Source organism: Tympanuchus pallidicinctus, unplaced genomic scaffold, assembly GCF_026119805.1.
Source record: "Tympanuchus pallidicinctus isolate F22 unplaced genomic scaffold, pur_lepc_1.0 scaffold16, whole genome shotgun sequence".
In the NCBI taxonomy this organism is placed as follows: Eukaryota; Metazoa; Chordata; class Aves; order Galliformes; family Phasianidae; genus Tympanuchus; species Tympanuchus pallidicinctus.
The window spans coordinates 3,962,932-3,985,287 of NW_026294679.1; the positions used below are offsets into that span (position 1 = coordinate 3,962,932).

Consider the following 22,356-nt stretch of genomic DNA (forward strand, 5'->3'; position numbering starts at 1 on the left):
ACTTCCTAAACTGACAGCAGAAGAGCAACTTTTGCCCAACGTTCTGTAGCCATTAACCCTCAAAGCAAAAAAACAAAAGCCACCATCTCTACCTGATAACAGCTCAAGTTTGTTAGCTCCCCGCAGAGTCCAGCTTCCTCTCCATTTCCACCTTCTCTGGAATGATTTGTTACCATTTCTGTTGTTGGCAAGTTTGTTTTCTCAGAGGTAATACAGCACTCCCACTGACTGGACAGGCATTGATATCTCAGAACAGAAGCAGGAAATACAGCATGAATCCAACCACTGGAACTCAAGAATTAATTCAGGTAGGTTAAAGCTTCGGTCTTCACGTATGCCTCAAAAAAGACTGTTACACAAAGTATTTTCAAAAATCTACAGATATTTATTGAACACTTATGAAATCATTCCATAATGAACAATACTACAAAATTGTTGCAAGTTTATAAAGATATACAGAAAATTACCTACAGGGGGGTTGAGCAATAGTGCTAACATATGTAAGCAGAAAAGTAACAGTGGATTAAGACACAGGACAATATACAAAGAAATAGTTCTTGGGTAAAAATAACATATGAACACAGGCTGTTCTTCCCATTTCTATTACTTCATCTTAGTCTTGCAAGGAACAGGTGGGCAACTCTTGCAGACATCCACTGATATCTCCTCTTTAAGTAGACCTGAAATAAATAAACTGCATTTCAGCAAGCATTTTTTACAGTAATCATAAACAGGTCAAACACTCAATATTTTAAAGGGCAGAAACGTGTAGACAAACCACATTCACTTGTACCAATACATTACATAACTCAGCAATCAAAAGCCTGATGCTAAGTTTATACCACACGGCTTCATTTAAAGATGGGCCATGCAGAAATGCACAGAGATCACTACGAAAACATAGAAGACCAGCAGCTTTAGCAGCAAGCAATTTATTTTTAGACTACAACAGAGATGACTCACACTACTGCAACACTGAAATATATGCATCATTCTTGGTGCACTAAGGCTGGCACAAGCAACTTATAAACGTCAGGAAAGCATATAAACCTTGTTAATGTTTTCAGAAATTCATTTAAAGATAGAAACAGGTCCAAAAAGATGCCTGTCTAAATGCATTGCAATTACGTTACAATTATTTTCCAAATACACAGATATGTTCTGTCTTTTCTCAGCTCATTACTGACTCAAACAATTTGCCCTTCTGGGATCAATTGTTTGCTAATAAATAATTGTTTACAGTCACAAAATGATATTAAGGAGTATTCTTATTAGTTTTCCTTCTACAGCCTAATAAGATTCAAAACTAGCTGATTCCCAAGAGTCTAACCTTAACCTTGCTGTGTTTAACAGCCCAGGAAATGATGAACCATCTGTTTCAGAAAATAATGGAGGGCCAAGAGGAAATATTGTTTAATTGTAGATTAACCTCCTCATACGGCAGAACGAAGCATCTACAGCATCAGCAATCATAACTAGCAAGGAACGAGAATAACTGAAAGCAGCTCTTGCAATTACAAAACCAACAGCAGCAAGTAGTCTTTCACCACCTCTTTTTTTTTCCCCTTTAATTCCTCCCAAACATACATAACAAGCACAACCTAACTTTTAATATAACTGAAAAAAAATCAGCTTTTTATAAACGAGGAAGCCACAGAAATAAATACTGAAATCTTCCTTTCCCCATGAGTAAGAAGATTGTTTTAAAACAAGCATCTCCAAATAAGAGATGCATTTATTGCTTTGTAACTTCCACCTCGCATCTCCACTGTGAGGAAATGGCAGCTGCCAAGCAATGCACAAGACACTTAAGGGAAGGAAAGAACGGTGTTGGTTTAAAAATAAAGAATTTTGGTCACTTATTTAGCATCACGGAGAGCTATGTGAATAAATATCTGGTCATCTCAGTTAAAGTTTGAGTAAGAAAAGAAAAAAAACAAACAGTGACAAACCACAAGGACTTGAAAATAAAAACAACTACTCCTGTGTTGGCATAATGAAGAGCTGTGCAATTCTGCGCCGCAGTGGCAATTTTTTTTAATGTAACATTCACGCCAAAACAAGCTTAACAGAAATCTTTCATCCCATAAATCAGTTTGCCCCACTTTGACAGCAACAATGACAGAAAAGCACGTTATCAGAGGGCTGCAAAGTCCGACACACAGCAACTGAGAAAGCCAGCCCTGGATTCTACACACCCATTCCCTTCTGTACCAGCTGGGTGCACACAGAGCGTGTACAGATTTCATTAATTCCAAGTTCTAAATATCCAAACACGGTGACATTTACTCAAATGAATTATTCTTCAATTCCTCACTTAATTCTTGAAGCAATGAGCTAGCAATAACTCCACAGCTTCATATAATAGCACCTATTCAGAAAGGATAAGAGTTTGACATTCTTCTCCTGCTAAACAACTGGGCACAATTTTATCCATCAGACGTCTATCAACCTACGGATATTGAAAGCTTGGGTGAACAAGATAAAATCAAAACCAACCCTACTGTCAAGCTGCACTATCTACTGGCATCAATAATGCTATTCATGAATTTAGGAAAATTAATAAAATCTTGGGATGAACGCTCAGAAAGGCTCCCACACAAGCGATGCATACTCACTTAGGTTTTGTTTCTGCATCTGTCACTTGGCGAATATAGATACCATCTTCAGGATGTTCAATGTCATCCATTTCATACATATATGAAGAAGCTATTGCAAGGGTGGTTCCATCGTTGCTGAAGGCAAGTGATGCTATGCTGGTGGGATAGCGGTGGAACTGACACAGCCGCTTTTTGTTGAACGGATCCCAGATATTTACAAACCCGTCTGAACCTCCTGGAAAACAGTTTTTAGAAATGGCCTGCAAGTGACACCTGGGAGAAGGGCAACAGCTACAGGGAAGTGGGAAGGATGGGAAAGATAGATTAAAGAGCGCGGCTACGTGGAATGAGTTTGTCAGACAAAACACAGGATTATACAGAGCTGCATTATTCACACCGAGTATTTCCTGATGTCTGATAAGAGAATTAACTCCTGCTGCAGCCAATAATTTAAAAGCAATACAAGAAATACAATGTAAAAGACTTACAAATGAAGGGCGGAAGAAATAAAGGCTGACCTGTTCAAATCACAAACTACAGAAAATGATGCAAGCGTCAAGAAAAATGAATGCTTACCTGTAGCAAACGTGTTGTGGACATTATGGAAAGAAATAGCATTAACTGGATAAATCTGCTCAATGTTGTTCTCTTTCAAACGATGACACTTGAATGCATATTTCTTCTTCTGTATTTCAGGACTCGGATCCAAATACTCCACTGCAACACGACCTTCAATGGAACTTAAAACATAACCCTAGCAACGAATGGGAGACAGGCATTTCAGAAGTTTGTAAGTGGAGAAAAGAGTGCCGTACAACTTACTTTATACCCCTCTAAATTAAAGTAAATGTAAACAGCCTCTGGTTGTGCACCAGCACAAGCTGTTACCACTGATCTACGGCATCAGCAGGAAAAGCTGCCTTTAAGAAGCAACTCAGATAAAGCTTTCCAGAAGATTTTCATTGCATCGTAAGTTCAAGCTAACAATGAGGCTTTTAATTATCTTTGCGAGAGGAAATTCAAGTTGATTGGGAGGAAAAAAAAGCCATTACACCTCCCAGCATTTGAACACTTATTCCCCAAGGCCCATATGTAGCAAATACTCACAGGATTACTTTGTTTCATTAGTCAGTTTACTAGCAAGTAAACCCTTCAAGTTGAAACAGCATTTTCAGCAGCATTGATTATAAGGGGTGTCCACTTAGCCAGCTCATTACAGCCCTGACTTACAGCAACTTGAGATGCTTTATTGTACCTTCCCAGTTAAGCCCATCATAAAGCATTTCCAAAGAGGATTATAATGATCTCTAGCTATATCAAGGTTCTTCAAAATCCAGAATATAATCAGGAAGATCAATTTGTTTTATTGAAAGCGGAAAAAAGCATTCATGCCACTTCAAGAACAAGCAAGATCTCTCTCAGTGTCTGCACCACCTCCATGCACGCTGAAAAACTGTATTCCAAACCAGTTCTTGCTTTTGCCAGCAAAAGCTATTGTTGCTTTCCTTCAAAATAAGCCAGAAACACCACAGACACTGTGTTAACCTACATGGAACAGCTCTGTGATCATCTAAATGGTATCATTTGCTCAAGGCAACGAACCGTAGGTTCTTTAGTGAGTGACACAGTCAAGACTTCAGAAAATTAAAAAGAAAACCATCGTTTACATTCTTACAGTTTTAATCCTGCCCCTCTTCACTGCCTGCTGAGGAATCCAGGGTTACAATGCATAAAGCCTGCTGGGAAACCATCAAGCCTGTCTTCAACTTTTCTACTGCTGCTTCACAGAGATTTTTACTTATTTATTACTGTATTGTGATGCTGATATGCAAAGAGGTGATTTGTAAATTAAAAAAAAAGACAAACAGAAAAAGTGAAACTGATGAGTCAGTGGCAAAAGCTCCAAAGCCACGCTGTTCATTAAAAGAGTTAACCTGGAACAAGGAGTCGACATCATTTACTTTCTCCGAAGATGGTCCTCAAATTTCATAATCCAGAAATATTTTAAAATGGGAGCAAGACACAGAAAGCTTGAAGTACGAGCTGCTGTTTTTCCTACAGAAGACCCACCAGAAATGCAGTCGTTGAGATTGTTCCCATACCTGTTTGTTTGGAAATGCTCTGATACAGCGGGTCTGGTATTTCAGGCTCGATTCCCTCCGCTGCTGAACGTAACCCATGTTGCGCAAATCCCACACCAGCACCCTGCGACCTGCAGTGCCCACAATCAGCCTGTCTCCAGACACAGACAGCGTGTACACCTTCCAAAAAGAAGCACAGGTGTTAAACACATATTAGTCTGGATGTTCGTTGCATGAAAGAAAGTATCAGCAGCCTGCAACAAGCAGCGTCTGTAACTACGACTGCAGCCCCAGATTTCCCTTCTGCTTCGATTTGTAACTCAGGTTTGGGATAAACAATAGGAGCATCCAGCTGGTTAGTGGCCAAAAACCAATGTAGCATCTCTTACCTGGCACATACCTTAAAACCAAGCCCAAGCAGCATCAGAAAACATAAAGCTAACTTACAAAAACCAACAGTAACCAAATGATTCCAGTACAAATATGCACTTGTAAAATCCTAAATATCGAGAACGCTCACTGTGTTGGCAGTCTGGAGAGAACCTTCCTCAGTATTAATTCACATTCTAAACAATGCACATGCACAGAAAAATAGATGCATGATTCCAAAGGGAAATAAATATTATTCAAGTTTTCCTCAAAAATTATTTCAAGCATTGAATTTATTGATAGGACAAGGCATGAAGGAAATATGAACAAAGCAACAGAGGAAGAGGGCACAGATTTGATTTTTGCTTGGCATGCACAGCTTGCATCACCCACTGTGCAGGCATCATTGCACAGCTCAGTCTCACAAAGCCACTGCTCATTTTGTTTCTCCTCTGTCTAGAAGCAACACTTCAACATGTCTTTCATGTTAATGAAGGGAAATAAAGTGCTAATAATTCATTAAAAACAGTACTTTGAATACTACAGTAAAACTAATTGAAAAAGCCTACAGCTTGGAATTGTAACTGTTCCCAAAACTGGCTCAGAAGTTCTACTTTTTGTTTCTTACAATCCTCACAACAATACTAAAGGTATCAATCCTTCTGTGTCCAACTTCTACTCATCAATGGAGTTAACCTGGGCCAAAAGGAGAACAACACCTGCTTAGTCAACAGCTCAGTCCTACCAAATGAATCACCAGCTGTAGCTACACAAGCAAGATGGAATCCAACTACCTCCAGCTGCTCTGCCACTGAGCTGATACAGCTACCAATATACTCCAGAAGAGGAAAGGCAAGTGTGAGAGATCTGGTGCCCTGGCAGAAGGACTCTATTTACTCCTGGACAAGTGCTTGTACTCAAGCACACAGCTTCCCTTTCTGCTTCTCTGATAAAGTTTGTAAACAGCACAGCTGCTTGGATCTAATAAGACTACACTGAAATATGAGACAAATAAATTTGTCCCATCAACTTCTTCTGGCAGAACTCTTGTCCTCCAAAAAGTAATTTATTACAAAAAATACAAAGCTATCAATTACCTCACAGCTCCACATATACAAAACCCTATGTCTGTTTAACCAACCTACATCCTCTAGGCATGCATTTCTGCTTTAAACAACACACCATTATTCAATTTCCCTCTCAAGACTGATGACTCAACAAAGGCTCACATAAGATCTGATGATCCCCATGCCAAATCCCATTTACATACAAGAGGGAGAAGACTTAAAGCTAAACTGATCTGCAGGTGTTGAACATCATATGTTTGTGCGTGTAGAAATGAATGCATAAGAGCATTAAACACCTTAAATCTTCTCTACAAACTGATGTCACACCTGTACAGTGAGTATTCTTTCTGCACCACACAGTGATAAATCAAACAAAACCATTGTCATGCAGTTGAGTAGGTGTACACATTTATCAAAGGCAGTATTAAAGAAAAGGACATAATGAACCTTGCTGAACCAATCAGCAGCTTGATTCACTGTCTGTCCGTTATATGATATCCTGTCAGCAATTTATCATCGTTCTTTACATGCTACATACAACTATAAATCAAAACTAGAAATAATGCAATTACTTCATTCTGAACAAAGGCCCTGTCAGAAGGAGGTCCTGCTGTACTGTGACAAAAGTAACAGCTATTTAGCTGCCATGGGGAATGCAGTGATGGTTTCTATGACTCGATCGTACACTGTGACACAGCTAAGTGCCATTTTTAAAAGAGCACAGGCAAAAAATATTCACATGCATAATTTGGTCTTCTGTAATTCGTTCCAATGATTCCACTCTAAGTGGCATAAAGATCAGCAAACCATGAAACATATTAGGAAAAACTCAAGAAATTACATTCTAGTTTACTTGTCTTGGTCTCAGCACAGAGGATTTTGGTCAGTTTAGCCATTCTTCTAATACTAGGTGTTACTACAAAGCAAGCAATTCTGTTCAACCTTTCTACACAAGTCAAAAAGAAATAATATTTCAGGCAATGAAAATTGGCCTCTTACTCTATTTCTGGGCACGTTTCAAAGCAATCAGACCTTACAAACGCCAGGATTTGCTATCTAAAAACCTTCATGTCTAGGAAAACCACTAACAGCACATATTGAAACAATCAGGCCAAAAATGAGCAAAGTAAACCATGGATTATCAGTGACCACCTCAATTTTACACACTGCTTTTGATGGGACTTGCCTCCTCAAACTTGATTTACACAGGACAATTTTTTGCCATCACTACTGCTAAGAATTAAGTTATGCTCCTATTGATGACAGCGTGATGACTCAACCCAAATTCGTAACATTTTCTGATTGCTATTTTAAAACACAACATTTGTGTCTTAAAAAGCATCAGAAGCCACCTTTTGAAGTCACCACAATCATACAGGATGAGCTCTCCAACCACACGAACAACTCCCTGGCTGTATTGTTTAACATGTTACCTGGGATCCCAGATCCACCACATACCTTTTCTGGCTGAGAGAAGGTTCCTGCATTGCAAGGTGTTCTGGGATCCCACAGTTTAACTGTCTGATCCCAGCTGCCAGTCACCATGACATTCACTTCTGGGCAATACTCAACACATCTGATAGGTGCATCATGGCCACCAACAAGGTTTTCTGGAAAGAAGCAAACCCAAATGTAACTGTATGGGCTTCACAAACAGAGTGTGGTGAATGAACTTAAAAACACACATTATGGTCATACAAACACACTGTAACACACACTATGAGGTGCAAAACTCTGACAAAGCAGAAGTTTTCTGTGCATTTTGCCATATCTGTGAAAGACCATTTTAAATATGTCCAGATTACAAGCCTTCAGAAGCTTTGACAGGGGGGTTGGACTCGATGATCTCTGGAGGTCCCTTCCAACCCCTACAATTCTGTGATTCTGTGAAAACAGCACGCTCAGTTTAAGAGCAGCTCAGCTAATTCCCCTCTATGAGACAAAGTGGCAATTCTCAACAGAAAATGAACTCAAGATGCCTTAACAAGCACATACCAGACTTCCCAGCAGAGTGCCAAGCCCTGCTCTGCTGCTAGGTGGTACTTCTCAGAGCCACCAGTTTTACTGCCAAAGATACGCATGACAAAGTTTAAACCATCAGAAAGATGGGTATGTCACTGCTTCCTTCCCTTCTCATCTTAAAATTAGGGAAGGAAAAAAAATACACGTGCAAAACACATCAGTTAATACCTGTCACCAGAAATGCTTTCAGTTTAGCAGCAATGGATCCAGCCCTTCTGCTAGAAATCTCCTGGCACAATCTTTAATCACGCAATAAGAAATACTGCCTTGTTCAGTGCCCCAGGGAACCAGAAAGGGCTGCATGATTCCTGGGTGCCAATAGTGCCAATTTAAACTAAGGAGCTACTGCTTAAAGCAAATATTCCCCTCCTGAAAAATTGGAAAAATTGTATTGTTGTAAGCATCTAAACCTGAAGCTCAGGCCGGGCTTTTCAAAGAGATCACTCCCAGAATTCAGTGTGCTTACCTTGGTCCGTGTTTAAATCGTGCATTTTCAACTGCTGATCTAATCCTCCACTCCAGGCATGGGTAGGGTCCTATAAATGCAAAAAGATCCACTCATGACATGCATAGATGTACAGCAGGCAGGGGAACTTAGGTCTCCCAGGCACAGAAAGAGACCTGCTTTAAGAGATTGGGGAAAACTGGAAACCGCGTGAGAATCTGTGTTTTAAACCACAGTCTGAATTGCAGGTGGAAAAAAGCACAATTAAAGATTTAATTGATCCTTATAGCATTCATTCGGTAACGTATCAAGTTCAGACACTGGAGGACATGTCAAAATGCAGTGCAAAAAAAAAAAAAACCTACCAATTACTTGCAACACTGTATTTCATATATCACGTATGATAAGCAAAATAATAAGAAAAATAAAAGCCAGTTAAAAAAATCTTTCAGAAGAATATTTCAATGGTTCATGTGGAGCAACGCTGTCTTTCTAAGACAACCCAGTAAGAGAAGGCTAAAAAAAAATAATAATTGGCTGTGGGTATCCATTGTGGATGATTGTGGGTATTCATTGTGAAAGAAACATGCAAAGAATTGTCCACTGGAAAAAAAAACAACTGTATAAACCAGCTGAATTTATTCTTGTCTGCCACTTCTGCCAGAAGTAAGCTATGTGTGTGCCTGCATCCTTCACAAAAAACATGGATTTAGGACAAGAAAGAGGCTTGTGGGAAGAACAATAAGCACAAGTACAATGCTCTTGGACACCTGCATTTCAGGTGGGAACTACCCCTTTAATTTCAATTTCTCACATACTTTGTGCACCATAAACCCATGAAATACAATTGAAGAACAAACCTCACACACACTTACATAAAAAGCACAGTCAAGGACAGCTCCTGAATGCTGATATTTGAGTCTCATGCTGTTGGCAGGAACATCATAGAGACGGACAGTGGTGTCCCAGGATGAAACAAGCAGAAACTGAGATGTGTTTGGACTGAACTTTACCGATGAAATCCCATCATCTGGAGTTTGATTGAGTTTGAACTCGTTTGATCCCGTCATCTGACAACAGAGCACAGATGTCATTTTAGTCACAACAGGAAAATAAACCCAGCGAGTTGGCTGGCTAACTGACACACCTTAAGGTTCATTTAAAGGAAACCCAGAAAGCTTGCTAACCTTCACACAGAGCTGGAACACAGAATTGACAAACACACTGAAGTTGCTTCTCGCAGCCCAAGACCTTAAACTCCTTCCCACATAGAGAATTTTTAATTTAAATACCAAACACAGCAATACAGCATGGAATAATTATCATAAACTTTTTGTTCTGTTTACCTCTAAGCTTAGATAAACAATATTGTTATGCACTTTCCCCTCATTAAGCTGTCTATATGGTTATATTTCTAGGAGTATTTATAAGTTACTCTGAGGCTGAAGATTTTACTTTAAAAAATGGGGGCAGAAAGAAATCCAAGGAAAAACTCCAGCAAAAAGCATTCCTGATTCAGTGCAACTGTGCTGGACTTCCAAGAACTACAACTGCATGACTACTCCAACAGTTACCAGCACTAGTTGGTATACATAAAAAATAAGTAAAAGAGAGCTGAGGCTACAGGCAAATTTCAGCTGGAAAGACAGTTAAGAGCTTACAAATGCTCTGGATGAAGAAACTGTTCATTATAAGTACAGCAAAAAAGCCCCCAAAATCTTTTAAAAGGCTTTCTAAGCATTAACAGCACATTTCTTTCTTGAGGAAAGGCTTAGTAAGCGCATTAGCTGTGACTTTTTGTAATGTTATCACATCTGAACTTGTGTATAAACTCAAAGGAGATTAGACCTTTGGGAGCAAAATCCAAGACAGAATGAGAAGGTGAAATGTGACAAGAATCAGCTGCTCTGCACAACGATTGCAGAGCTGTGTTTGTCAGTAACTGAACCATCACCAAGCTGTAGAACAATGTAAGCACTGCACATTCTTACACTGGAAAAAAAAGTCTGAAGTGGAAGCTCTTGGAAGGATGCCTTTACATAAAACACCCACCAAAACAAGAAGTGTACCATTGCAAATGGTACTCAAAATGGAAATGAAAATATCATCACTTTTAAGAATAGGAAATAGAAATTACACTCTAAATCCCTTTTTCCTTGCCCAGAAGATGGATATGCTTGAGAATCCATCACACACGCAACACAGCACTTCTAACAAAGGATTCTGCAGCAGGATCGTTACACCTTAAACAGTGAAACGTTTCAGTGAGGATTTCAGATAGACATGCAAAGACAACAAAAGTAAGGAATGGAGAACCAGGAGGATCTAAGCAGACACACTAAGAGCCACAGCCACTTGTGGCAGAAACTCAGCAGGCACTTATTGTAGGCAAATGAGGCAAGAGCTACAAACCACCCCAAAACAACCAGCAAGCAGAGCTCCAGGAAGAGCAGAAACTTGGAAGGAACTCCTGAAGTTTTTGAACCCAGAAATAAGTATATATACATACATATCTCCTATGTAGGTTAACAGATATATATATTTTTAAAAAAAAAGGGACTCTGCACATTTACAGAAATAAAGCTAGACTGCCAGAGAACTGCTGTGGTCACCACAGAGCCCTGACACAGCAATGGAGCACCACAGGCAGTTGGAGAAGATACTCCGACAAAGGCAGAACCACGACACCAACTTCAGCACGGGGTTCCTCTGCAATTCTTCCACCCCGAGAGCTGCCTGTACAACACACACACGAAACCAGCGCTTTTGCAGCCCCCAGGACCCCAGCACACAGCACTACCGTTTTCATAGTACACGGCTTCTTCCCTCTCTCGAGGCCACACCACGGAGAATTGTTCTTCACAGATGCAGGCAGCCTGCGGATAGTCCTGTGTGGGCGGGAAGTACAGCGTGAGGGCCAGGCCCGTAAGCGGCGGTAGATGCGAGGCCGCTCGCAGGCCGCAGCCGTCCCTCAGCGCGGCCCCGAGCCGGGAGCGAGCCCAGAGCCTCCACCGCCATCCCCAACCCTTCCCCCAGCCCTCAAACCCGCTTCCGACCCGACCCGACCCGACCCGACCAGAACCGACCGACCTCACCTCGCAGCCCGGCTCGGCCTCACCTCACCGCCTCACAGCGCCTAACGGCCGTCCGCTCCACGCATGCGTAGTGCGCGCAGCCTCGCCCGCCGCTTGGCCCCGCTCTCCCATTGGTCAGTTCAAAGCGGCGTGGCGGCGCGATGCATGCTGGGAGCTGTAGTCGGCCCGCAACGCTGCGCGGCTGCAGGCGGCTGCGGAGCGGGCGGGGATCGGCCCCGAATGTCCATCGATGGAATGGAAGTCAGAGACGAGGGGACGGAGCCGTGAGGGTGGGAGCTGAGCACGGGCTGCCGCCAGCAAAACGCTTACGGCGTCTGTAAATACACATGGTGTTTCCAAATATTTCCGACATTTACCAATATTTACCGGTATTTACGATATTTCCCGATATTTCCAACACCCACAATCTGTTATCAACAGAAATGTCCGACACCTGAAATATTTCCAAATGTAGCCAACAGTTCCAAACGTTTCCAATTATTTCCACTATTTCCAGCAATTCTCACATCATTCACGGCATTTCCTGCCCAAGCTGGGATTGCCATGCACCCCTTCCATAGGGCAGCACTCGTTCCTCATCCATTCCCAACACGCTGCCTCTCCCTTCATCTTATTTAATCCTTTCTGCATCGTTTAATCGTTTTTTTTTCCCTTTTTCCCGTGCTAGCACCCTCCCACCCCCCTCTCCCATGCCCATCCCACAGCACGAAACCCATCCTGCACCCACTTCCCAGCCATGCAAACACGCGGTGGTGGTGGCAGATTTACAAACGAGGCTTAAAACGTTTTATTTCCTTTAAAAATATGTACAGATCTGAAATAGCTCTTCTTTTTTCTTTTTTTTTCCTTTTTTTTTTTTTAATTAATTTTCCCTTCAAGTGGCAGGATAACGCTGGGCGGGGGGAAGGGGAGCCCCGACCTCACCCCTCCCACCCCCATCAGTTCCAAACCTTTCCGGACTGCCCGTGGAAACGGCCCCGAACCCGAGTCGGAGCCGAATCCCCGGACCCGATGCCTCGGAGCCGGAGCAGAACCCCCAGAACCGAATCCCGAAGTCTCGGGCCCGAAGCTCCGCAGGCGGTCCCGGAGCCGAAGCCCGGAGGCGCTGCCGCTCTCAGCCCCGACGGGGCGGGCGGGGCTCTCAGTACTCGATCTTATTGTAGAGGTTGTAGAGCGGTAAGGCCGAGAGGTTGCTGCCGGGGTAGTAGAGAGGAGCGGGGAAGGCGATGGAACGCGGCACTGGCACCCGCAGGAGGGAATTGTCTCTGAACACCAGCGGCATCCCCACCAGAGTCTGAGCTGAAGCGTGGGCCATGTTGGCCGCCTCCAGCTCTGCCGAGAGCTGTCGCTTCCACTTGTTGCGGCGGTTCTGAAACCACGTCTTCACCTGGGTCTCGGTGAGCTGCAGGCTGGAGGCCAGGCAGGCCCGCTCCGAACTGCTCAGGTATCGCTTCATGTCGAAGGTGGATTCCAGCTGGTACACCTGGCTGCGGCTGAACACGGTGCGCGTCTTCTTTTTGGCGGCCCCGGCCTGCCGGTCCCCGCCGTCGCGTTGCCTGTCCCCGTAAGAGGGAGAGGAGGATCCCAGCGGCTTCTCCTTGTCCTCCTTAAAGTCCTGCGGGGAGGCCGAGAGGAAGGGGGGCCGTTCCGCTCCGCCCGCAGCCGCTCCGCTGCCCTTGGTGCTGCCTGCAACACAGCCACAGCGCGGGTCGCACCGGCAGCCACCGACGGCGCGGCCCCGACGGCTCCGGGGAGACGGGAGAGGAGGAAAAGCGGCAGGAAACTGCAGCGAGGGTGGGAGAAACTTCTGATATGAGCGGTTGTGCATCAGGGGTTGGTGTGTGATGGAGAGAAGGGTGGATGGTCGAGTGGATAGATGGAGGGATGGACAGGTGGATGGAGGGGTGGAAAAATGGATGGACAAGGTGAATGGATAGATGGATGTGCAGGAGGACAAATGGATGGACGAAATGGATAGCACCCGAAGAACAGCATGAAGCTTCGTTGGCAAAGGCCAGGTTGGCTTTTAGGGAAAAGGTTTTGCCCCAGAGTGTGATGGGCACGGAACAGCCCCCTATGGCTCCTACAGCCCCGAGAGTGGTGAGACACCCCTCTCAGACACAGGAATTGAGTTTTCGGGGGTCCTGCTTGGAGCCGGGGGTTGGATACCATGATCTTTAAGGGTCCTTCCCTTAAAGCTCGGGATATTCCCCGATTCTGTGATTTCAACCATGATTCTGTGAGATATGTCACAGTGAAGGCACCTGAGCACCGGGCTCAATGCTGCTTTCCTGCCCGACACGAGCCGACGCATTTTGCTTTACAACACCGCATTTCACACGCCGTTTCATCAGAACTAATGCTAAAAATAAACATCTTTCTCTCCCTCAGCCGAGCGTTGTAAAGAAGCAGGAGATAAGGGAACGTTCGTTATCACTCCAAACTCGCCCCTTCGCCAGGGCGAGAACGAACCCTGCTGAGGTGGGAAAAGGGAAGAAAAACCAAAGCCGCCCCGTTTCTCCAGCAAATCCATCCCCCCTCCAGCCATGGCCGGCTCACACCCGGCAGCCCCGAGGCGCGGCCGCGCCGTCGCGCAGCGCTACTCACCGAGACGGGCGAAGCCGAGGGGCTGCTGCTTACGGCACGGCTCGGCGGGGCCGTGGGCTTCTGGGCAGAAGCAGCCGCGGTGTTTCCAGCTCTCGTTCGGTTCCTCTTCGTCCGAGGAAAGGGAGAGGTTCCGACCTCGCGGGGGCCACGGGGCCGCCTTAGGGCCCGCTTCTCGGGGGCCGTCGGCGCTGCCGCTGCCCAGGATGGACTGAATGGTGAAGGTGGAGCCGGGAACAGCGGGCGGGCAGCACTTGCTCTGCTCTTCCTTGCTGCTCATCCTGGGTTCATAAGAAAGCAGAAGGGGAAAGCTCTCGCTTTAGAGGAGCCGAGGGGTGCGGGGACGGGGGGGGAAGGGAGCAGGGCTGCCGGGGGGTTTGTTTTGGGGGTGCTTTCGGCGTGCCGCTGCCGGTTCTCCCCGCGCCTGCCCAGGCGGACTGCATGCTCCTTCCCTCGCGTCCCTATTGATCTGCGGGCGGCGGGCGGCGGGGCTTCATTTGCATGGAGGTGGCCTTCGCCGCGCCAATCACGGCGGCGGCGGTGGAAAGTTTGGGCAGCGGCTGGGTCCGGGGGTTGGGAGGGGGTTGGGGGGGTCCCGGGAGGCGGCGGGGCCGGGGGTCTCCCGAGTGCTGTGGGGCTGCCCCGACCCCACGGCTGCGCTGCCTCCGCCTCGGGGGGCGGTGTGGACGTAGGGTCGGGATGGACGGGAGGTGCTGGGACAACGCGTCTTGGTGAGGGGACGGGGGGAGGGGGGGGGGTTACCCTTTTGTTTGTGGGAGAAATGGGGGAAAAACAATAAATAAATCGATGTTACGGTTTGATGCCGAGCTGGGAAAAATCCTCCTGCGATGAATAGGAACCGGTAACGAACGCTTCAGGGAAAGGAAATGCTATTTCCTATCGGGGAGGCCCGGCCGAGGCCGAGCCCCGACGGCTGCCCGGGGCGGGGCGGTGTTGGGATGGGGCCTTTCGGCTCCCCCTTTCCTCACCCTCCCCCCGCTCCCCCCCCCTCCGACCCCGGGCCCCTCAGCGGACACATATCCCAAAAATCAAATCAGGGAATGCAAAGAATAGGATGGAAATATACAAATCAATAGAGACAAATGTCAAGACGTTTTAAAATGACATTTTCATTAACTCCGAGTCACCATATTATGGCTGGTATATTGAATAAAGTACTTATAATATAATTAGGCATAGCGAGATGACGACTGTTACCCAGACCAGCGGCATAATCTTTAACTACTTAACTACTTGATAGACTCATTAATGGACTAATTGATTAGGAAAAGTGTTCCAGCTCCTCCTCTCCCTGCGAGGGGCAGGTGCTGTCCTGTTTTACCACATTAACCTTTTCAGTGCTTTTCAACGGGGTCGCGACACATTACAAATGGTCAGCTTTAATCATGATGTCAGCTCATTAACCCGGAAAGACCCCTCACTGAAATACAATTTAAGAAATCGTCCTTCATCCCGCTTTGCTTTCCCGGCCCCTCGCACAGCCGGGACCCTGTTCTGCCGTCGGGGAAAGCGAAGGACGGCACCCGGGGGCTGCCCGAGTTCCAAGCCGGGGTAGAGAGAGGCAGGGAATGGAGCTGGAGCCGCCCCGATGGCAATCGACGTGACAACGCTGTGCTGCCTGCGGGTGGATGCGGATGGGCCGGGGTGGGGGGATGCTGGACAGGGAGAGGGGTGAGGAGGGTGGAAATCATGGGGGAGTGGGGGATTTAGGGGATCTGGGGGCAGAAGGGAGGGAAAAGGGAGAAAGAAAGGGAGAAAGGGGAAGAGGGGAAGGGAGAAGGGGAAGGGGGAGGGGGGAAGAGGGAAGGGGGAAGGGAGAAGGGGGAAGGGGGGAAGGGAAGGGAAGGGAAGGGAAGGGAAGGGAAGGGAAGGGAAGGGAAGGGAAGGGAAGGGAAGGGAAGGGAAGGGAAGGGAAGGGAAGGGAAGGGAAGGGAAGGGAAGGGAAGGGAAGGGAAGGGAAGGGAAGGGAAGGGAAGGGAAGGGAAGGGAAGGGAAGGGAAGGGAAGGGAAGGGAAGGGAAGGGAAGGGAAGGGAAGGGAAGGGAAGGGAAGGGAAGGGAAGGGAAGGGAAGCACCAGCAACCTGTGTGCCGAACCAAACCAAAACAAACCGAACCAAACCGGGCCGAGCCAATATGAGCCGGGCCGCGCTCCGACGCCGCTCCCAAGGGGGAATGAATCAGTTCCAACGCCCATCAGCACCCGACGGAACGAACAGTCACGGGGCAGCCCGGCCCAACCCGCCTCCCGCCGGCCCTCGACGGATGGGGCCGCGCTATCCCCCCCCCTCTCCCCCCCCCCTCCCACCCCCCGCCCGCGCCGTCGGGGCAAATGTGATCAACCGGCACGGCGAGATCAACTTTGAAAGACAGAGCGAACGCTTAAAGTTTAGATCTCCAGATTATTACAATGCTCGGTATTAAAGTGGCCCTGAGCAAGCTTTCAAAAGGAGCCTAATAAAAATTGATCTGCCCTGCTTCTGCAGCGCTTGGAAAATAGGCTCGTAGAGCGGCCATAATATCGGGAGAAGGCTCCCTCCGAAATGACAGATGAAGTCATAAACAAGTTTGATCTCGGAATCAAGCTTCGATAAATATTAAACACGGTCCCCTTTCCACGTGTGGATTATGATATATGGCGCGTCCAAACTTTAAAATAAGGAAATACCAGAGAAAATGATCTCGATAAATTTTCTAAGTATAAACGTTGATTATGTTTCGATTTTCATTCAAGAGCCTCTGCCGCTCGTTTTTTGGCGCAAATGACATCTCGCAATGGGCTTTTGGGGAAAAGGGCTCCTGTTTGAGAAAGAGAGCCCTAGAGGTGTACAATTTATGTAATCTGCGGCTGGAAAATGAATTGTGTAATTTATTGGAAAACAGAAAGTCGCGAAGATTGGATCAGCATAGCCTATCCGAGGGCCCCTATCCATCAAGTTCCAATTAACAACCTAACCAGAGAGCTTTAATGTGTTTCCAATCTAGTGGCCTGATAGACTCATCAATTCCTCGGGGAGAAATTAAGAAAATCGACCGCCCCTTGGCGTTGTAGTGTCATTCCTTTCTGCAACTATATGTCAAATTAAAAACACAATTAAAATTTAAACTGTTTCAATCAGAGGGTGCCCTGCAACCTATGTTTCACTTAATAGAACTTTGATGAAAATCTGATGGTTCCACTCCATCATGAAAGCGAATAGAGCCGAGGAGTGCGAGAGATCCTTTCTATTTATTGAAAACGCGGGGCCCGGCGGGCTCCAGGTGAGCGCAAGGCGAGATCGGGGCTCTGCCCGGCGATGCGGGCACACGGACGGGGCGGGCAGAGCGGAGCGGAAGGGGACGGAGCGCTGCCGGTTCCCGTGCCCCCACCTGGGGACGTCGGAACGGGATGGGGAGGTGCTGCGCGGGGCAGGGCTGCGCACCTTCCCCATCGATTCCCACGCGAATCCCTCAGCGGGGCTCAACGCGAGGATGCGGCCCCTCGAAGCTGCCCTGCGTCGCTCTTTCCCCGCTTTTCCTTACGTAAGAGTTCTTTTGCCGCACGCTTTTGAAACATTTCCAAGCTCCAAAGCTCTCTTTGGGGCCCGGACTGAGCTCCGGGAATCCCTCGAAGGTACGGGAGAGGCGCAAGGTCACCGACAGCACCCAAAGAGCGCAGGAACAATAGATTCATTGGAAACGATATTTTACAGACGTGCCGCGATCAATAGAGACCGCAGCATTGCGCCGTGCCAATCTGTTAATGCTCCTAATGGTCTCCTCGTCCCGTTTGCGCGCTACGCGGAGTCGATGGAGCAAAGCGATTATTGCAGAGACACTCTCGGCATATTTGGGAAGGGAGGGAGAGGGGGAAAAAAAAAAAAAGAAAAATAGAAAAAAAAAAAGAAAATTATCCCCAACCCCACGCGTTTATTGCGCTGTCGGACCGCGGGATTTTCCCACGGAGCGGAAAGAATCGCATCTGCGCAGCGCATGCAGCGGAATTCGGAAACCTTCGGAGAAAGGAGGAGGGAAAAAAAAAAAGGGGGGGTGGGGGGGGGTGGAAAAGCAAAAAAACTCCGTTACCGATTACCGACCTCCCGGAGGTGCTCGGAAGAAGCGGAGCGCCGCCCCGCCCGGTCCTTGCGCAGCCCGCGGGAGGCAAAAGTCGTCTGATCCCCAAAATGCGGCTCTCGGGAAGTTTATATCCCCCCCCGCGCTGTTTGCAGTACACAGCCAGCCGCTATTTACTACCAAATAAAAGAAATACATGGGTGTTTGTAGCGCAAACACGGCTCCGCTCGGCGCGGAGAGCTCGGTGCGGACAAAGGCGCAGAGCTGCGGAGCGGAGCGCGGCCGCTGCGGCGCAGAGAATGGAGGAGAAGTTCGGTAGCACCGCACCGACACCCCCCCCCCCCCCCCCCCCCCACCACACACACACACACATCCTCCCCCCTCTTTGTTCGGTCTCTCAAAAGGTGTTTTTTTCGCCGCCCCGAAGGGTTTCTCGCAGCCGTAGGTGTGCCCGAAGGGAGAGGTGACAGAGCTCCACGGTTGGGTGCGGGGACACCTGGGGAGGTGTGGGGGTCTGAGGGAAAGAGCGGCCCCAAAAGGGCTCTGCCAAAGGGAAAAGTGTCCCGGCTGCAACGCTGTCCCGACTCTGTCGCCGCTCACAGCCCCGCAGCGATGTTTCCCTTCGCCCACAGCCCATCCACTGCTGTCAGAGGAGGAGAGGGGTGGAAAAGCTGAGCTCTCGCTTTACATTTACTTTTCTTTGCCTTCATTCTTTTTTTCTTTTTCTTTTAGATTTTCGTTTCCCCCTCTCCCATTCTTCCCCTTTTATTCCCTTTCCCTCTTCTTCTTTCCCTTTATATTTTCTTTTCTTTTCCTTCTCTCCCTTTTCTTTTGTATCTTCTTTTCCTTCCCTCCCTTTTCTGTTGTATTTTCTTTTCTTTTCCTTCGTCCCTTTTCCCTTTATATTTTCTTCTTTTTCTTTCTTTTCCCTTTCCCCTCCCCATCCTTGTTCCCCCCCTCCCTTCCCCCCGCCCCTTAAGAACCACAGCCCTACCCCAGCGGAGCTCACAATGCGGAGTAGCCGCTCTCGCACCCCCCTCACTCAGGGATGGCCGGGGCAGTCCGGAGTCGTTCGCTGCTCCCCGACCACAAATAAGCGACAGCTTTCCCCCGCCGCTCGATAACATCGCTCTATCGCGTATAAAATGGAAAAAGATGTATTTGCAATCACAACAATATTTTTAATGAGCTGCAAACGACTTGTCCCAAAGTTAGCAGTGCAAACACAAAAGGCATCACTCTGTTTGCAGGAGACACAGCGAGAGCCGTATTTTGGCTCCGACCCTCTGTTTGTGTTCCGTTTACGACCCATCGCATCAGGTTTGGATCCCAAACGAAAGAAAGGCGCGGAGCTCTCCGCCCGTAGAACGGAGTTTTATTTTGATTCCTTCGCCCCCCGCTCCCGCCCTGGGCACTATAAACACATCGGGTGAGGCAGATCTGAACGGAGAGGGGAGCGATTTGTGCCGCAAATAACCGTGCGGTGTGTGTGTATGCGTGATGGGGGGGGGCACCCCGAGGGCAACAGCGAGGGGGGGCCCGCCGGGGAAAGGTGCGGCATCCAGCAAGGAGTGCCCCCCCCAAACGGCGTCTCATCGCCTCCCCCTCCCCCCCCCCCCCCCCCCCACAGCGTCCCATAATGCCGTACCGATGATGGAGGATGGGGGGGGATCGCATCCAGCCGGGACCCCCCCCATCTCCGGTCGGGAAACGTCGGGGCCGGACTCACCGCGGTGCCCCGCAGAGCCGCCCCCACCCGCCCGTGGGAGCCCCTCCTCCCGTTCCGGTGGTTGTTTGGCATCTTTGTTGTTTTGGTGTTGTTTTCTTCGAAGAAACGCTTCAAGAAAGAGATAAAAATAATAATAATAATAATAATAATAAAAAGAACGCTAAGGAACGGGTTTTATTATTACTATTATTATTGTTGTTGTTATTATTATTATTTTCCACCACAACATTCAGTTGATAACAATATAGGCTGTAAAAATAGGACCGAACCCTAACAGAAAGCAAAGGGAGGAGGGGGGGGGGGTACAACCGAGAGGGGGGAGGGTGGAAGGGAAGCGAAATAAAAGCAATGAGAAATCCGAAAAGAAAAGAACGGCGCCCGTCCCAAACCCTCGGGAAGAACGGCCGACAACGGAGGAGAGACGCGGGGTGGGAGGGGGGGAGAAGAGAGGCCGTCCCGGTTCGGTTCTGCCCGCGGCCTCCGAAGGAGCTCAGAATAAAACTGCGACATTGGAGCAAAGAAACGAAAATCCCCCTTAAAGTTGATTGTCCTTCACTGATAGCGCCCGGCCCGCCGAACCGCCCGCATTGCTCCGCGGGGCCGGGAGGGTGCGGAGCTCCACGCCTCTCCCTTCACTTCCATCTATTGGATTTTATTGTATTCTTAATAATTCTTCTTCTTCTTTAATTTTATTTCGTACAACACGAGCGAAACGCAGTTATACAAGGCTAAACCCTCCCCCCCCCCCCCCCCTTCTCCTCACCCGCTCAGGTAAAAGCAGTGCTTTGAGAATCGTCGTACAGTATTGCACAGTTCAAAAGTACAAGAATAAAAATAAGGATTCATCATCATCATCAATCAATATTACAAAAGGAACCCCAAAGAGTACAGATGTTCTCCCCTCCCCCCCCCTTTTTTTTTTTTTTTTTTTTTTTTTGCCCAAATACCGAAATAACATTACAAGGAAAAAAAAAAGCAAACAAAAAAAACCAAAAAAAAAAAACCACCCACAACCAACCAAACATCCAAAAAAAAAAAAAAGACGAAAACAACGAGCAGGAAAATAAGAACGGGAATCCGACAGAAGAGTTCTGATTACCCCCCCCCCCCGCGGCTGTGCCCCCCGCAGCACAACGCGATGAGGTCGGAGCAAAGCAGCGCTCCGAGAGGGATGGAACGATAGAATTCCTCACTTTATTATCATTATTATTATTATTATTATTATTGGCTTTCCCGATTTGGCAAATCTCGAGGAGGAGGAGCGGCGTGGGATTTTTTTTTTTTTTTTTTTTTAATTATTATTATTATCTTTTCTTTCTTTCTTTCTTTCTTCCTTTTTTTTTTTTTTTTTTTTTTTTTAATTTTTCTTTTGTACAAAAATAAACCTAAAGCCACAGAGACCATCGCGGTGTGTGTTCGCGGTTACAAAAGGTGTGACAGCCCCGGGGTGCCCGCTTTCGTTTTCCTTCCCCCCCCCCCCTTCCCCACTTTTGCTCCCTAATTATTTTCTTGTAACGCTTTTTCATTCTTTCCTTACCCTCTCCACCCCCCTCCCCTTTAACCCCCCTCCCCGGCTCCCCTCTCTCCGCTATAGGGCCGTAGCGCTACTTACGGGCGGCTCCGCGCCGCTCAGCGCGGGGCTCAGACGGGCCGCAGGAGCGGTACGGAGGTGACCACGGGGTGGGAGTAATAAACGGGGTGGGGGAAGGTGAGCAGAGGCTGCGGGCCGGGACCGCCGCCTCCCGCCGCGCTGCTCTCCGCGCCCGAGTTCTCGTGGTAGAGGATGGGGACGCGCACGATGCGCTGCGCGGCAGCGTGGCTGAGGTTGGCCGCCTCCAGCTCGGCCGCCAGCTGTCGCTTCCACTTGTTGCGGCGGTTCTGGAACCAGATCTTCACCTGGGTCTCTGTGAGGTGCAGCGAAGCGGCCAGGCCAGCCCGCTCCGAGCTGCTCAGGTAGCGCTTCATGTCGAAAGTGGACTCGAGCTGGAAGACCTGGCTGCGGCTGAACACCGTGCGCGTCTTCTTCTTGCGGCACGGCTTCTTCTCGGGGCTCTCCTCCCGTTTCTTCCAGTCCTCCGCGCCGCCCTCCTTCTTCCCCTCCTCCGAGTCGCTCTCCTCCAGCACGATCTCGGCGGGGCTTTTGGAGTCCCGCTCCTTCTGCTCCGCGTCCCCCCCCTGGAGCAGCGGCTCCGGGGAGTCCCTGTCGGTGCCCGACGCGGGGGACGAGTCCCGCAGGAGGGATTTCTCCGCAGCTGAACGGGGACAGAGGGACA

The 22,356-nt window shown here is 47.9% G+C and overlaps 3 protein-coding genes across 7 annotated transcripts in view; all 3 read right to left on the bottom strand.

The window, feature by feature from the left end:
- Positions 1-362: 362 nt before the first annotated feature.
- BUB3 (BUB3 mitotic checkpoint protein) lies at positions 363-11,777 on the bottom strand. Of its 5 annotated transcripts, none has more exons than XM_052677132.1 (9): positions 11,703-11,777; positions 11,385-11,472; positions 9,460-9,654; positions 8,606-8,675; positions 7,576-7,727; positions 4,703-4,861; positions 3,177-3,354; positions 2,619-2,835; positions 363-680 (listed from the first exon to the last, which is right to left on the bottom strand). In XM_052677132.1, exons 2-9 carry the CDS (start codon positions 11,391-11,393, stop codon positions 671-673), a joined length of 990 nt encoding a protein of 329 aa, XP_052533092.1. In that variant the 5' UTR covers positions 11,394-11,472; positions 11,703-11,777; the 3' UTR covers positions 363-670. The 5 variants fall into 5 exon arrangements, with proteins under 5 accessions (XP_052533092.1, XP_052533091.1, XP_052533093.1 ...); XM_052677131.1 differs by having other exon boundaries at positions 11,675-11,760; XM_052677133.1 differs by having other exon boundaries at positions 11,680-11,735.
- A 775-nt stretch (positions 11,778-12,552) lies between these two features.
- Positions 12,553-18,538, bottom strand: HMX2 (H6 family homeobox 2). Its single transcript, XM_052677136.1, has 3 exons — positions 18,378-18,538; positions 14,287-14,564; positions 12,553-13,365 (listed from the first exon to the last, which is right to left on the bottom strand). The coding sequence occupies exons 2-3, from the start codon at positions 14,561-14,563 to the stop codon at positions 12,821-12,823; spliced, it is 822 nt and encodes a 273-aa protein (XP_052533096.1). The 5' UTR covers position 14,564; positions 18,378-18,538; the 3' UTR covers positions 12,553-12,820.
- A 3,127-nt stretch (positions 18,539-21,665) lies between these two features.
- HMX3 (H6 family homeobox 3) overlaps positions 21,666-22,356 on the bottom strand; it is a 2,384-nt gene continuing 1,693 nt past the window's right edge. The window contains exon 3 of the mRNA XM_052677390.1: positions 21,666-22,335. Within this exon, the coding sequence (XP_052533350.1) occupies positions 21,725-22,335 (611 nt within the window). The 3' untranslated portion in view covers positions 21,666-21,724. The remainder of the gene's footprint in view (positions 22,336-22,356) is intronic.